Source organism: Hyperoodon ampullatus, assembly GCF_949752795.1.
Source record: "Hyperoodon ampullatus genome assembly, chromosome: 19".
Classification (NCBI taxonomy): Eukaryota; Metazoa; Chordata; class Mammalia; order Artiodactyla; family Ziphiidae; genus Hyperoodon; species Hyperoodon ampullatus.
The window spans coordinates 31,222,470-31,238,134 of NC_136932.1; the positions used below are offsets into that span (position 1 = coordinate 31,222,470).

General features: G+C 54.9%; 1 protein-coding gene across 1 annotated transcript; it reads left to right on the top strand.

Moving 5' to 3' along the window:
* Positions 1–567: 567 nt before the first annotated feature.
* On the top strand, positions 568–15,336 carry GID4 (GID complex subunit 4 homolog; the record flags this gene model as incomplete). Its single annotated transcript, XM_079726172.1, has 6 exons — positions 568–756; positions 4,758–4,817; positions 9,383–9,490; positions 11,840–11,941; positions 13,187–13,317; positions 15,000–15,336. The coding sequence occupies 6 exons, from the start codon at positions 568–570 to the stop codon at positions 15,061–15,063; spliced, it is 654 nt and encodes a 217-aa protein (XP_079582298.1). The 3' UTR covers positions 15,064–15,336.
* Between the last annotated feature and the right edge of the window lie 329 nt (positions 15,337–15,665).

Sequence of the window (15,665 nt, forward strand, 5' to 3'; positions counted from 1 at the left end):
CGCGAGGCCTGAGCGCGGGGAACACCGAGCGGAGGGACCGCACGCTGCGCGCTCGGGTCGCACGAAGCTTCTCACCGGCCGCCGGCGTCCTCAGCCTCCCTGGGCGCCGCCATATTGCGCACGACACTCGCGGCGCGCCGTCGCTGCGCGCCTCAGCGCACGCCGCAGCCAATCAGCATCAAAAACGCCCAGGCCCCGCCCCCGCGCCGCGCCTCGGGAAGAAGACTACAAGTCCCAGAGGGCCTCGGTGCCCGCCACGTGCTGTCTCCTCCCGCCAATAGGCAGAAGCGCCGCTCTAGCCTGCTCCCGCCCCCCGGCGCGCAGGAGCCAATCGGAAGGGGTGTGTGTGCGAGCGCAGGCGAGGAGGGGGCTCGCTTAGCACCCGGAGGCCCTGCTCGCAGGTCCCGGGGTCCTGGTGGCGGCCGGAGCGCTCGGTCCGCAGGCGGCCGGCGGGTGGACCCCTCTCGCCCCACGCGCGCGCCGGCCTTACCCCCGGCCACTCTCCTCGGCTCCCGCTCGGCGGCGGCTCCTCCCCTTCCCCCAGCCCTGGCTCCGGGGGACCCCGCGATGCCGGTCCGCACCGAGTGTCCCCCGCCGGCCGGTGCCTCGGCCGCCTCCGCCGCCTCGCTCATCCCGCCGCCGCCCATCAACACGCAGCAGCCCGGTGTGGCCACCAGCCTGCTCTACAGCGGCTCTAAGTTCCGCGGCCACCAGAAGAGCAAGGGTAACTCGTACGACGTGGAGGTGGTGCTGCAGGTGAGCCGGCTGCCGGGCCTCTCGCGGCGCCCACTGGCGGGCCGCGCCGCCGCCCCCTCAAGCCCGCGGCCGCGGACGGGCCTCCTGCCCGGGCCTGCCGGGAGACTCCGGCGCACCCCAACTCTGCGGGCCGGAGCCGGGGACCGGCGGCCTCAGACCCGGCCCTGCCTCCCCGTGGCCTGTCGCCCCAGGACCAGCCTTCCTTCTAGCCTTTCTCGGACCCCGAAGAGCTCTCCAGTGGTTCCCCTTGACTCGGGACCCTCCCAGGCCTGAGACGTGCCTGCTGCCCCTTTCGTTTTCCTCGGTCCCAGGAAGTCCAGGCTCTAGGGCCCGCCTCCTTCTCCTGGGGTTTCCTCCTTGGGGGACTTCCTCAGCCCTCTCCCTCCATTAGCCCCTGAGCTTGAGAGCCCCCAGCCCACCCTGATTCCTGCCCCACCCCCCAGGCCGGGCCCTCATCCTGGGTGGGCTCCTCATCGTCTGTTAAGAAGCTGGCCTCCTTGCCCCCCAACCCCTAGTCTCTTCCTGGCCCAGGCTTCTCGTACTCCCTACCCCTGCCCTCTGGCCACTTCCAGGCTACTCCCGGTCTCCCTGGCCTGTCTGCGCAGGTCTCCCTATCCTACACCTCTGTTCTCCTCCTTCCTGGCTCCAGGGGACCCTCTTTAGTGTTCTTAACTTTGATCGACACGGCCAGGACTTCCTCCCAGTCTCTGATACCCGTGTACTGGGAAAATGTAACTCACACGCTTTATTTCTCATACGGTATTTCCTTCCCGTGTCCACCCACCTCCCCCCATTTGACCTGGATTTCTGAGAACCTGCTGCCAGCCCCTAATGGCTTTGGAACTGCAGCTTCACCTGTCCCGGCCCTTTCCTGCACCTCACCCCTCTCATGCAAATGGGAGCACACTTGACATTTCTTCCCAGCCCAAGGAGATTGGCAGTGGTTGATACTCCTTTTTCTCTCCCTCCTAGAAAACTGTTCCTCCTCTCTAGCTGCCCAGACCTGCATCAGGACCCACCTCCTCCTCCCTTTGCCCCTTTGTCCTTAGTCTGAAAAGCGCCCCCCAAACATCTGTCCTATTGAAAGGCTTTCCAGAAGTTTTGAGGTCTTGTGTGAGGACAGAACATAGCAAGTGTCTTTTCCTTATGCTTGCCCTTTGCCCTTTAATAATTTTAAATCTTAAACAGCCTCTTTCCTGAGCAAGTAGTTCTCCCACCCAAAAAACAGTTGTGGATGCGTTTTCTTTCCACTAACTGCAGAGCATTCATCAGTCTCTTTTTTCTTACTGCTTTGTGGGAATAGATAATTTCTTTTGATTGGGAGAACTCCATTTCCGTGTTGTGTCTTTGGTCTATAAACTTAAATATCTATCATGAGCCACGATATTTATTGTAATTGAAAAAAATAGGAGTTCCCTGGCGGTCCAGTGGTTAGGATTCGGTGCTTTCACTGTCATGGCCCAGGTTCAGTCCCTGGTCAGGGAACTGAGATCCGGCAAGCTGCAAGGTGCGGCCAAAAAAAAAAAAAGTACCGTGGCTGAGTTATTTCAGTCTTCATAATGAGATGCCTAATGTGGCAATCCCCCTTCTCTTTTGCTTCAAATGTGAGAGTTTAGTAGGAAGTTACAGGCTTTTTTACTTTTTGCAGCTAATCATAAAATTCTAGAAGTGAGATCCCTGGTGAGGATCATGTTTTCAATGATCTTGAACTTGTGCCCCTTGTTGAGTTTGATGGTTTAGGATGGGGTCGGGGACAAGTGTCAGGGTAGCCAAGTGTCAAAAGAGAAGTTCACCTTGGTTACTGCAGCAGCTCCCCTCCCTTTCCTTAGTGTGTTGTTTCGGAATTCCTGTCAGGTGCCAACTTCCTTGTGAGCCGTTGGGAGTGGGGATTGAGTTGGTGCACGACTGGTAGGTCCCAGGGCGGCCCGAGTGGAGGACCTGGCCGGTGGCTGGAGGCCCCTTGGAGTGGGCCGTCTGATGGTGTGGGCAGCGGTCTCACCCAGGAATGCTGCGCTGTATCCGGACTGGTGAGTGGCTTGTCCGTCGTGGAGACAGTGGCGTGTGAATAGCTCCATCATCTGGTTTTTCAGCCAGGACTGGGTTCTTGGGCTCAACCTTCTTAGAATACTTAATGCTTTTTGTAACTTCATTTATTTCCTGTTTTCTTTCTGTTTTTCGTAACAGCTTTACTGAGATACGATGCACCTATTGACACAATTCACACACTTAAGGTGTACAATTCAGTAGTGTTTTAGTGTAGTCACAAAGTTGTGTAACCGTCACTGCAATCTAATTTTAGAACGTCTTCATCATCCCCAAAAGAACCCTTAGCTGTCACGCCCCTCCAACCCTAGGCAACCCCTATTTTTTTTTTCACCTAAGATTTGCTTATTCTGGACTTTTCATGTAAATGGAGTCATACAATAATGTGACCTTTCGTGTCTAGCTTCTTCCATTGAGCACAGCGTTTCAAGGTTCACCCACATCATAGCAGGTGTCAGTGCTTCCTGACTTTTTATTGTTGCCTAATAGTCCCCTGTGTGGATCTACAGCACTTTGTTTATCCATTGATCCGTCCACGAGTATTTGGATTTTTTCCACTCTGGGGCTATTATGAACACACTGCTGTGAGCATTCACGTACAAGTTCTTATGTGGACGTACGTCTTCCTTTCTCCTGATGTCTCCCTACCAGTGGAATACTGGGTCATATGGTAATTATTTGTTTAACATTTGAGACTGGTTTCCAAAGTGGCTGCATCATTTTGCATTCCCACCAGTAGCGTCTGAGGCTCCAGTTTCTCCATATCCTCGTCAACACTTATTATTGTCCCTCTTTTTGATTGCAGCCATCCTAGTGGGTGTGAGGTGGTATCTCATTGTGGTTTTGATTTGAACTTCCGGGACGACTAACAACATTGGGCCTCTTTTCATGTGCTTCTGGAGTGCCTTTTTTTTTGTGGAAATTCCAGTTTAAAGAGTTCCTCAAACGTTTGTAAGATTCTGACTGCTCTTTTTGTTGCTGTTGTTTTGTTACTGTGATTGCTCTCTTTCTCCTCTGCCATCCAAGAAGCTAAGAGTGAAGTGAAGGCCAGGTCACTGTGGAAGGAATATTAAAAAGAGCAGCTGTTGGGCACAGCTGTGCTGCAGGACCTTCTTCCTGAGCGTTTGCCTTGTTATCTTTCTCGTTGAGATGCCGGCCCGTTGTTCAGTTGAAGCTCTCTGCGCTATCGTGGGTTTGAGATCATCAAGATCAATTTGGGCAGAAAGGGAGAGACACATGCTTGGATGGAGGCCAGAATGAAATTCTGATTCTTGAGCAGGTGATAATCCATGCAAAATGTTAGCCAATTTACAGTGCAGTTTTAAATCTTATTAGCAAGTATCCTTGCCACCTGATACCCTTTCTGGCAGCTGTGAAACCCCAAACTATATTGAAATTCAGTGAGAATTGCATCCTTGAAACTTAAGGCCTTGGGTTAGAGCTGTGTGTCCTTTAACACAACTTTTTTACTGACCCCTGTGAGTTCGGGTCAGCTGCTCGATGCTGTCCGATGCCCAGGTCAGCAGGTGAGGATGTTTGCAGGGCTGTTTCAGGTGGAGACCGTTGTCCCCAACACCGGACCGTGGGACCGTCCCAGCTTCGTTGAAGCGCGCTTGCTTTGGTGCTGACCTCGTCTGGCTGGCTGAGTTCACTGCAGCTTTTAAGCACTGCCTTGGTGTGTTTGACTCATGGTGTATTGGAAGTAGTTGAGTCCCCAGATCTGATAAATGCCACAAAATGTTCCTAGTTTCTTAAATGAGGCCTCACTCAATGTTGAACACTTAGCGTGCCACAGGACCTGTGAGCCCCGGGCTGCACTGGGCGTGCCGGCCTCCAGGCTCTCTCGCCCCCCACCCGCCTGCCGCCCTGCCCTCGAAGGAGCCTCTGCCTGCCGGCCGTGCTCCTGCTGTCTCCTGCTGGACCCTCCATTGGTAACGAGGCTGTGTGTGTCTTTTCAGCACGTGGACACGGGGAACTCGTACCTCTGTGGGTATCTGAAGATCAAAGGACTTACTGAGGTAAGCGCCCCTCCCACGGGCAGGAGCTGGAGCGGGCCTCGGTCCTGAAGGGCCAGCAACCTCGACTCCTCAGGCCTGATTCAGGAGCCCCATTTCTAAGTGTGGTTCTTGCAGGGGGAGCGTAGAGCAGGCAGTTTGGACGTGTCCTGTTGCAAAGCACGCGGACTCACAGACCGTTGACGTTTATAAACAGGTCACCATGTGCCCAACGCTACTGATTTTACTTTAATCCTTTTTTTTTTTTTTTTGCGGTATGTGGGCCTCTCACTGTTGTGGCCTCTCCCGTTGCGGAGCACAGGCTCCGGACGCACAGGCCCAGCGGCCATGGCTCATGGGACCAGCCGCTCCGCGGCATGTGGGATCTTCCCAGACCGGGGCACAAACCCGTTTCCCCTGCATCGGCAGGCGGACTCTCAACCACTGCGCCACCAGGGAAGCCCACTTTAATCCTTTTCGAGGAGAACAAACGTAGTAAGAACATAGCTGCCACCGTCACGGTCAGTTTCAGCCTCTGGGCGAGCATCATTCCTCCGAGGACTGAGGTCTTCGCAGTTCGAAAACGTAGGTGTTTTCCTTTCTTTGAACCACCTTAAACCTCAGAACTCCTGGGAATATTGGAGGCAAGAGAGAGTGTGCTTTCTTTTCCCGCTGGTGAGCGGGCAGGAGGAGGGCCTGGCGCCGCCTGGCCAAGGGTTAGGGGCCACGGCGTTCGGCGGCGCTGTGCGCAGGGGCTGGTGGGCATCCTCGCGCCGCCTCTTCTGGCCCCACGACTGTCACCTCTGTCCATTCCAGTTTCCTCATCTGCGAGGTGAGAGCTCCAGGTGCCTGCTCTGTCTCCCGGGGAAGACGCAGGCTCAGTGAGTGGGAGGCTCTGAGGGACCTGACAGGGCTGGTCCTCCTCGGTCTGGAAACACTTGTTTCCGTCGCCCCCGTTCCTCCTGTTCTCCTACTTCCTCACCGGGAGTCTGAGAATCTCCTGTGAAATGTGTTGTTGAGACAAAAAGGTATCTCTTCCCTCCTCTAGAAAACATATCCAATCAAGTAGGGGTAGAAAATGACAGCACAAGGAAGGGTTCTCACCCGTGGGTTTGTGCTAGTAGAAGACACACAGGAAACAGAATATGCTCAGCTCTTAGGTGGCCAAACACATTTGCTGAGCGCAGAACACAAACATTTAACTTCATAAGGAAACCAGCAAAGTCTGTGACGTGGGATGTGGACACCGATTCCAAATGGTCACAGGAAGCTTTGTGGAAATGGTTAAGTAGGATTAAAAATCCACAAGCCGTGTACGGAAATGCTGTGGACGTCCCACTGGAAGCAGGTGGCGCTAATGAAGGGAAGCACCCCCGAGCCACCTACAGCCAGGCTCCTGTGAGGGGACGGGGTGCTGGCTTGGCCCTTCCCTGGGCCCGACCCTTCCCGCCTGAAGCCGCCTTTTACTAGAGGAAGGCTGTGTTTCCTGAGGCCCTTCGTCCTGCCCGAGCGTCAGGAGTCTGTGAATTCATCTTTTTTAATAACTTTTTTTTTTTTTTTTTTTTTTTTTTTTTTTTTGCTGTACGCGGGCTTCTCACTGTTGTGGCCTCTCCCATTGCGGAGCACAGGCTCCAGACGCGCAGGCTCAGCGGCCATGGCTCAAGGACCCAGCCGCTCCGCGGCACGTAGGATCCTCCCGGACCGGGGCACGAACCCGTGTCCCCTGCATCGGCAGGCGGACTCTCGACCACTGCGCCACCAGGGAAGCCCTTTAATAACTTTTTATATCTCAGTCCCTTTACTGAGATATATTTCACATAGCATACATTCACCCATTTACAATGTGCAATCTAGGACCTCCCTGGCAATCGAGTGGTTAGGGCTCTGCGCTTCCACTGCAGGGGGCACGGGTTCCATCCCTGGTTGGGGAACTAAGATCCCGCAACACGCGGCCAAAAAAAAAAAAAAAGTGTACAATGTGTTAGCTTTCAGTATAGTCACAGCATTGTACAACTATCTAACAGTTTTTTAAGTTACAAATCTAGTACATGGTCACTGTGGATAATTGGTAAAATGCAGAAAAGGGTGACGATTCTTTGAATGGTTTTACACCTGTTATAAAACACAGTTAACCATTTTTGTTTGCTTTTCCATTTATAGTTGTCGAAAAAGCAAATAGGTGATTTACTTTAATGTAACTGAACGGTTTGGGTCATAGTCATGGTCTTCCTCGTCTGTATGAGAAATAGGGAAAATTCACTGTTACACTGGAGATAAATTGCCTCTTATCTGCCTTGCATTCACAAATAAGTACAGTTTTTGAAGTTTGTGTGCCTTGTGGAAATTAAATCCCAGAATTGTGAGAATGGGTGTCAAATAACATTCTCTTTGCAGTCCCGAGCCAGCCGCCCGCAGGGAGAGGGGCATCCCTGGGGAGGCCCAGCGGAGGCGGCTGGCACCCGGCCTGGGAGCCCAGCCTGGGGGTGTCATGGTCAGGCCTGCCACGCACTCTCCAGACAGTTTTGGACGCTCTCGAGGCTGAACCAGGGAGCTGGTCACACTATCCAGAGCCACAGGTGCTCTTTTACTGCTGGTTTCAGAAGTTCTTGCTGACTTACTGGCCAGTCAAACGTTGACCCCCCACCAGAAGGCAGGTCTTCACGGAAAGCTGGAGCCACCTCCAGGTAGGTAAGCCTGGAGTCAGTGAGGGGAGTGGGACCTGGCGCAAGGAGCCCACCCCCCGGGGGTGCTGGCCACACCCACCCACTTTGTGACCGCACCCCCCCCACCCCCCCGACGGTAGTCAGGGCTTGAACGTCCTCGCCTGCCCTGTGAGAGGCTTTGTCTTTTTGGTTCTTTCTGTGCACATGACTCTCATTCATTAGGTGTTTATTTTATTTAATTTTGGAAGTTTGTGGGTACCTTGTGGTCACCCTGGTAGATTGCCTGAAACATTTTAGAGAGAAGTCGGCACAGAATCACTTATTAGGAAAACTCGTGACTTGAACATAAGTATGTTCTTTGTGTTATAATAGGAGGACTTGATCATTTGTCTTTCTATTTTAGGGAAGTCTTGATAAAACTCAGGAAGTCACTATACCGTCTATATCTTTTTATTTAACATCTCAAGTCTGCTGTCAGCTTACACAGAACTTTTTCCCTTAGCAGTCCTTCCTAAAACGGATGAGTATAGTTTGGTTTATACCTTTAAAAATCAGGTTTCTGGGCTTCCCTGGTGGCACAGTGTTTGAGAGTCTGCCTGCTGATGCAGGGGACACGGGTTCGTGCCCTGGTCCGGGAAGATCCCACATGCTGCGGAGCGGCTGGGCCCGTGAGCCATGGCCGCTGAGCCTGCGCATCCGGAGCCTGTGCTCCGCAACGGGAGAAGCCACAGCAGTGAGAGGCCCGCATAGCACAAAAAAAAAAATCGGGTTTCCACTTAGGAACTTATCTCCTCTTTAATCTCTTCACTCTGTATCTATAAATATCTGTTTGAGGAACCCAGCACCAGTGTTGGGGTAAGGCCTGCGGTTTCGGGGGGGTGGCACATCTGTAGAGTTTCGAGCTCACTGCTACGAGGACAGGCTGCCTGGGTGTGTGCGGTAAAGCAACCACGGCCTTTCTGGAAGCCCTGGTCCACGTGGCAGGTGAGCCAGGAGAAGTGGCAAAGCCATGGGAACAGATTTGTTTTAAACGGGTAGTTAAGTTTGATGCCGATTGAGAGGGGCTTACGTGGGGTGAGAAGAAGAAAGCGGGACCTCTATGGTCCCAGGATTTTAGGGCATTGACCCTTGCTCTGCCAGGCGGTGGGTCTTCACCGCACCCTCGGGAGGTACCCGGGCCGGGTGGGTGGTGCTGAGGGGCCACCTGGCAGGTGGGTTGGCTGGTTTCTAGAAATGCAGAGAAACAGTACACTTTTTGGTGCTTCCTTACTATCAGAGGAACAAGTAGCAAGGTTGCCTGGAGTATTCCAAGCACCCAATCAGGATGACGGCTTATTTGTTTTTCCAGCGGTTGTGACTTCCCAGGGCAGACGTGATTTATCAATGTTTCCCATCATATAAGCTGTCTTAGTTCATGCAATAGAATTATATGCATGCCTAATACATGAAGGTATTCTACCAACCTCCCCCTGCCCCCCAAACCTGAAGAGTTGGCATAAGAGGGACAGGCTGAGCCAGTTTGAGAAGCAGTGGCTGGGCTGTGGCACGAGGGAGATGGAGCTTGATTTTGGAGCCTCTCTGGGTATTCGCCTTGGAAAGTAAAACCTATCAAGTTACCATCTGCTTTGTATTCAGAAGTAACCTGTCCAAATATCTTTTCTGAGCCATCAACACTTAACAAGTGCGCCAAAGAAGGGTTCTCTGCTTCTGGCAAAGGCCCTGGAATCCAACAGACCCCCTCCCCCCAGCCCCTTCACTTCAGGCTCCCTCCACGGCCATGGGCATCGCTGGTCTGGGTGGTTGCTCAGCAGTGTGGTCATTTCTGCAAAGTTTTGGGGAGAAATTACAGCAAGGTTGGTTTTTTCCTTTGTGAAAGGTTACAACCCCTGTTTGACATCGTGTTTGACATTTGGGTTCTTACCATAGGAGTATCCAACCCTCACGACCTTCTTTGAAGGAGAAATAATCAGCAAAAAGCACCCTTTCTTAACCCGAAAGTGGGATGCAGATGAGGATGTTGACCGGAAGCACTGGGTGAGTGCCCCTCTGCTCTGGGCCCCCGGGGGCTTGTGGCACCATCCCTCTCCAGCCACTGTTCCTTTCTCCCCACCTCTGCTCTGGGGAAACCTTCGAACCGTCCCTGACAGCCTCTGCCTTTAGGGTGGGCCTGGGGCGGAGGTGCGGTTCCCCCTCATGGGCAGGACCTCAGGGCCGCTCCACCCCTGGAAACGCCCTCACCTATCAAGCACAGGTGTGTGCTCGCAGCTGTGAGCTCCTCAAGACAGCTCAGAGCTCCTCCTCGAGCCTTTTCACCAGGACCACGCGAGTCTTGTGTCTTTAAAAACCCTTTTCTCAGCTGGTCGTTAGAGCCTTTTGGCTTAGCTGGCTGTGGCGAGGATGAACTTTGGTTTCACACCGAGGAAGTCCAGTGCGCTCACCCCTAAACCACCCAGGATGAGGTGTCAGTAGTGAAGATTCCAGAGCAACTCACTGTCCCCGCCACCACTCCTGGCTGTGTACGCGCTCTCCTGCTTCCGGGCCCAGGGCCTCCCAGGGGGCCCCTCCTGCAGACACTCTGAGTCAGCGTCCTTGTAGGTGAGCTGCTTTCTCATACTTGAGTTAGGAAAGAAACATCTATCAAATGCTGAGTTTTGATTGAATTTAAACTTGAGCTTTTAAATTTTAAATACATGTTTTGGCTCTTGTAGCAAGCAGACGCTGAGGTAGACGGCCACCTGTGTTTCTAATAGGAGAGTACGAACGGGAGCCGAGCGTCTGGAAGTTGGGGAGCCTGGAAGGTGCCGTTGTCGGGGAGCACCCCTGGGAGCCGTCAGGCCCCGCCCTGGCCGGCTCTCCCCACCCGGCACCCACCTCTCCTGCACAGCCCAGCCAGCACACGGCCTGTCTTCCTTCCAACTTTGTTTTCCATTTCAAATTGGTCCTGCGAAAAGCAAGGTTTTTTTTTTTGTTTTTTTGTTTTTTTTTTTTTTTTTTGCGGTACGCGGGCCTCTCACTGTTGTGGCCACTCCCGCTGCAGAGCACAGGCTCCGGACGCGCAGGCTCAGCGGCCATGGCTCACGGGCCCAGCCGCTCCGCGGCACGTGGGATCCTCCCAGACCGGGGCACGAACCCGTATCCCCTGCATCGGCAGGCGGACTCCCAACCACTGCGCCACCAGGGAAGCCCCGAAAAGCAAGGTTTTTGAGGCCCAATGAAAACTCAGTTTGAGGCTGGTTGGCTGCAGGTGAAGAACCTGGAGAGCAGCCCGAACTTCCCGTTGCCTTTTGTTAGAGCTGGAGACACCCGGCCTCCGGCCTTCCTATGCTGGGTTGAACTATGTTGAGTGAAAGAGGGGCCGGGAAGGCCACCCTGGGCCCCGGCCTGCTGGGAGTGCGAGGTCGGGCGTGTGCACGGTTTCCCTCCAGGAGCGCTGGCTGCCTTCGTGGGACTCAGGGTTTCCCGATGCCCTCCCCCCACATGGGATTCCCAGACTCCCACGTGGGCCCCAGGGGCTCTGAGTGCCCCTCTGTCTGTTGGGGAGCCACGATGTCTACTGCACACTGGGGTCAGGACACTGTAGTTCACCCTCGAGTTTTCCTGAATGAGATTTGAAGTGGGTATTATAATAAAGTGATAAAAAATTATGGTGATTATCATTATAAAGATTCATCACACATAATCTACTTAAAATAAAAATATCTGTGTGACAGATTCTATGACTTAATACCTCTCTGTCTTAACTTTTTATTCAGGAGGCTTTTTATAGAATTAATACATACTTATTTTTAAATATTTGGAAAAAACAAAAGCAAAACATTTATAATGGCACACACCTAAAGCTAAAGCAGGGGTTAACCTTTTCCTAAATCTCTTTTGAGTATATGTACTTTATTTATTTATTTATTTATTTATTTAAGAAAAACATGATCATAAGGTACAACTTTGTTGCCGTAACCAAGTGTTACTTGTTTCTGGTCTCAACTAGCTGGCCCCAAGCCACCAGGCCACTGCGTTGTCAGGGGACCCCACTTTACTAACCCCCCCAACCCTGGCACTACAGGCTGGTTCAGCCTGAGTCTTTGCCTTCGTTGGTTGATGTACGGAGACCCCGTCCCTGATCGTCCGGCTGCATCTGTCTGGGGTAAGGTGTGAGAGAAGGCCCGGGGTTACATCCATCCCCGTTCGGCGGCCTTTCCAGGGCGCGTTAACTAGGCAGGCGTAGGGTCTGGGCGTCTGCCCCAAGGTCCAGGCCCCAGTGCGTGGGGTGACCAGACGCTCCCTGCCCGCCAGCCGCCGCCTCGCCCTGGAGGGACCACTGCACCGGCCCAGCACACCTGCCACCCCCTCTGTCCCTCATTCTCATGCTCTGCTTTTGGCTTTCAGGGCAAGTTTCTGGCTTTTTATCAGTATGCAAAATCGTTTAATTCAGACGACTTTGATTACGAAGAGCTGAAGAGTGGGGACTATGTCTTTATGAGGTGGAAGGTAAGGCTGCCTGGCTGTGCCGGGCCTGTGGTGTGGCCCCTGGGCCCCAGGCCCATGCTCACTCTCCGTGTGGAGCAGGGACAGCTCCGGGCGGGACCCTCCACTTGTGTCCTCTCCCTTTGTTCTCTCCGGCGACCCTGCAGGCTGGGTCATCCCAAGTGTCCTGTGTACTCGGGAGACCCCCATCGTCTCAGCCCCTAAGTGACCTCGCCTGGGCTGTGGGCCGTCATGGTGCCCCCGGTCCCTCCAGCTCAGGAAACACGGGGCCGGGGACAGAATTTGGGTTTTCCCCCAGCCCTTGAGAACCCCATCGGGCCGGGCTCGCTAGGTTGGCTCTGGTGCCCCCTCTGGTATTTCCTGGGTTAGAGCCACAGGGTACTGAATTCAGGAGGCGAGTGTGTGAAATCACTTCGAGAACCTACACCCACCTCCAACCCCTCACCCCCAACCTGTAGGAAAAAAGCCGCTTTAGGGTGAAATCTCGCCGGCTTTCCTACAGACGAATCCTGTAGCACCCTCATTCCTGGTCTGTGTTTCTGTGGTGAGAATTGGGGCGGGGGCTCGGCCCTGGCAGTAGACAGGCAGGTGCTGGGGGAAAACCTGAGTCCTGCCCCACAGCTGGCCAACTAAACAACCCACTAAAGGAAGCGTCGGGTGAGGCTCCACTTTAAAATTAATTTGAAAAACTACAATTTCAGAGCCTGGGGAAAGGGAAGGAGAGTTGCTTGGTCTCCAAGAGTTTCTCACGCAGGGAGACTCCCCCGTGGGCTGTCTAGGCCTCCCCGTGGGCTGTCTAGGCCTCCCGCGGGCCCTGACCTCGCCCCCCCAGGGGGCTGGCTCCGCCCAGGGTCTGAGGAGGGCAGCACCGTTCTGACCGCTGCTGATGGGGGGGATCCCCAGGGCGAGCAAGCTCCACCTGCCCTCGGGGTGAGGCCCGGGCCATAGACGTGACCCTCGGCTCTCAAGGTGACCGGGATAGTAGCGACGGTTCCTGAGGTGCAGCAGAAGCGTGAGTCGGCGGCTCAGGGGTGGGAAGGTTTTGACGCACTCTCGAGGCGTGGGCACCACGGCGCCCACTCTTGGCTCTGACCCCGGTGACCTCGACACGTGGTGGCCATGTTTGTACATTGAACATGCGAGTGGCTCAGGGGTTCACAGTTGCCTAGCAAGGCACCTGCAGGGGGGCAGGGAGGCCTGGGGGGCCAGAGCCCCCGGCGCTGACCCTCCATCCCCATCCACGTGCAGGAGCAGTTCCTGGTCCCGGACCACACGATCAAGGACATCAGCGGTGCTTCCTTTGCCGGCTTTTACTACATCTGCTTCCAGAAGTCAGCAGCCTCTATAGAGGGCTACTATTACCACAGGAGCTCGGAATGGTAAGGACCAGCCGCCGAGGCCTCATTTCTTGAGGGGCTCACTTCTGTCCACAGGGCAGTGTAAACGAGGTAAAAAAATGAAGTTCTGGGTACAGGAACTCATAGCCAAACGCTTTTAAGCAGCAAATATTTTCATCTATGTCTATCTCAATCTTGTAGGTCTTGTATTTATTCCTCCCCAATTGAATCAGTAACTAAAGTGTTAGACCCCGCTGTGGACAGTGGGAACTTGGCTGTCAGCGGCCTTTTTAATTTTGTGCTCACGCTCCCGCCTGGTGCCGGCCGGTGACCGGCACTTACGGGCACGGTCGGCCCTGCCCTGGGCCTCTGCCACGGTGACGGCCGCGTGCCACCCAAGGGCTGGCGTTTGCCACCTTTGCGGGCCTTCTCGTGGCTCCTTGAGCTTTTGTAAGTGCCCCGTTATCTCTGAGGGGCAGACAGTATCATGAAATACCTGATTTCCTCTCTGAATGTGGAAATTATTTCCTTGCGACTTTTGCACACTTTGAAGGCTCCTGCGGGACGCTGCGTGGGGCTACCCAGCGACAACCGAGTGCCCGGGGCTCCATGCAGCCCCAGCCTCTGTGGGAGCAGCCATCGTTGGTGTGTCAACACCTGTTCAGCTTTCAAATGAGTTTCTTTTTTGGGGGGGCGTTCGCGGGCCTCTCACTGTTGTGGCCTCTCCTGCTGCGGAGCACAGGCTCCGGACGCGCAGGCTCAGCGGCCACGGCTCACGGGCCCAGCCGCTCCGCAGCATGTGGGATCTTCCCGGACCAGGGCACAAACCCGTGTCCCCTGCATTGGCAGGCGGATTCTTAACCACTGCACCACCAGGGAAATCCCCATCGTCCCTTCTTCTTGATGTTTTGGGTAAGAGATAAACTGCTTAGGCTTCCCTGCTGGCGCGGTGGTTGAGAGTCCGCCTGCCGATGCAGGGGACACAGGTTTGTGCCCCGGTCCGGGAAGATCCCACAGGCCGCGGAGCGGTTGGGCCCGTGAGCCGTGGCCGCTGAGCCTGCGCGTCCGGAGCCTGCGCTCCGCAACGGGAGAGGCCACAACAGTGAGAGGCCCACGTACCGCAAAAAAAAAAAAAAAAAAAAAAAAAAGGACCAGGTGGGCGGGGGAAGCCGACACACTGAGCGTCCCCGAACGGGGACTGTCCCGCCCTGTTTATCCTTCATCTGCTTCCCTCCTCGGAGCACCCGTCATGGGGGCGCACACCCTGCAGAGCCCTCGGATGCTCTAACAGCCGTGTCTAGGGAGAAGGAAGATGAAGTCGCTAAGGTTGGGGGTGGTGGCTGTGACGTCATCGATCCCAAGCTCCCCGGATCCGTGCTCTGCAGATCGCACGGCTTTGGAGGGAAGCAGGGCGGTGGGGAGGGGTGGAGGGCCTGGTCTGCACCCTCCCCCAGAGGACTTGGCCTCTCGTTTCCTGAGACAGCCTGTCGTTGCTTCAGGATTGGAACCGGGCCTACAAACAGCAGGTTTTCTGCGTAGTTCAGGAGGATTAACCAGAGAAATGGAAACAAGGCCAAGCTCAGTTCCCCTGACGAAGTCTGAGATGAGCTTGCGTTTCATCTGGGCGTGGGCTCTGCGGGCGCCGGTGGGGCAGGTTCCACACCTTGTGCTGGTTTGCAGGATGTTCTAACGATCCCCCCACCACCCTCCTCTCCTCCCCACAGGTATCAGTCGCTCAATCTCACTCATGTTCCAGAACACAGCGCGCCCATCTACGAATTCCGGTGACAGCGGTCCGGGACAGCAACCAAATAAACTGAACTTGGCAAAAAAGAACTTTGCCAAGAAAACTGTGTACCTGCCAGAACCAGGAGAACGTGTGTTCCTGTTTCTTCACGAGCAGACTCGCATCAGAAAGCATGAATGTCAACCCACGGCATCCGAGGAGTGTGGCCGACTGGCAAGGGCAGGTGGAGGGCAGCCTCGGTTCCTCTTCCCTCTCTGTGGCAGTTTGGTCTTAAGCTGTTTTTAAGCTACCGTAAATGCACTTTTCCTCCTGCACAGCTGACTTCTGTATCACTGAGACGCACATCCCTTCCTCCACGCCCCATTCCAGCCCCGGCCCCCCTCGGCCTTGGTGCTCAGTGGTCCCCACCAGGCCCCCCGCCCCCTGGTTGCTTACTCTGGTAGCTAAAGGGAAGGCCGAGCCCAGCAGCCGTGCGCCCCCGGAGCCCTGTGCAGGGAGGCGGCCGATCGCTCGGCGGGGTTGGGGCACTGCCAGCCCTGGGATGCTCACGCTGAGCTAGTCAGTGGCCGGCAGCTTCCCTGGGCCTGCCGTCCAGGTCACAGGATTTAAGGCTTCCAGATCCCTGGCAGGGACAGATTCCCGT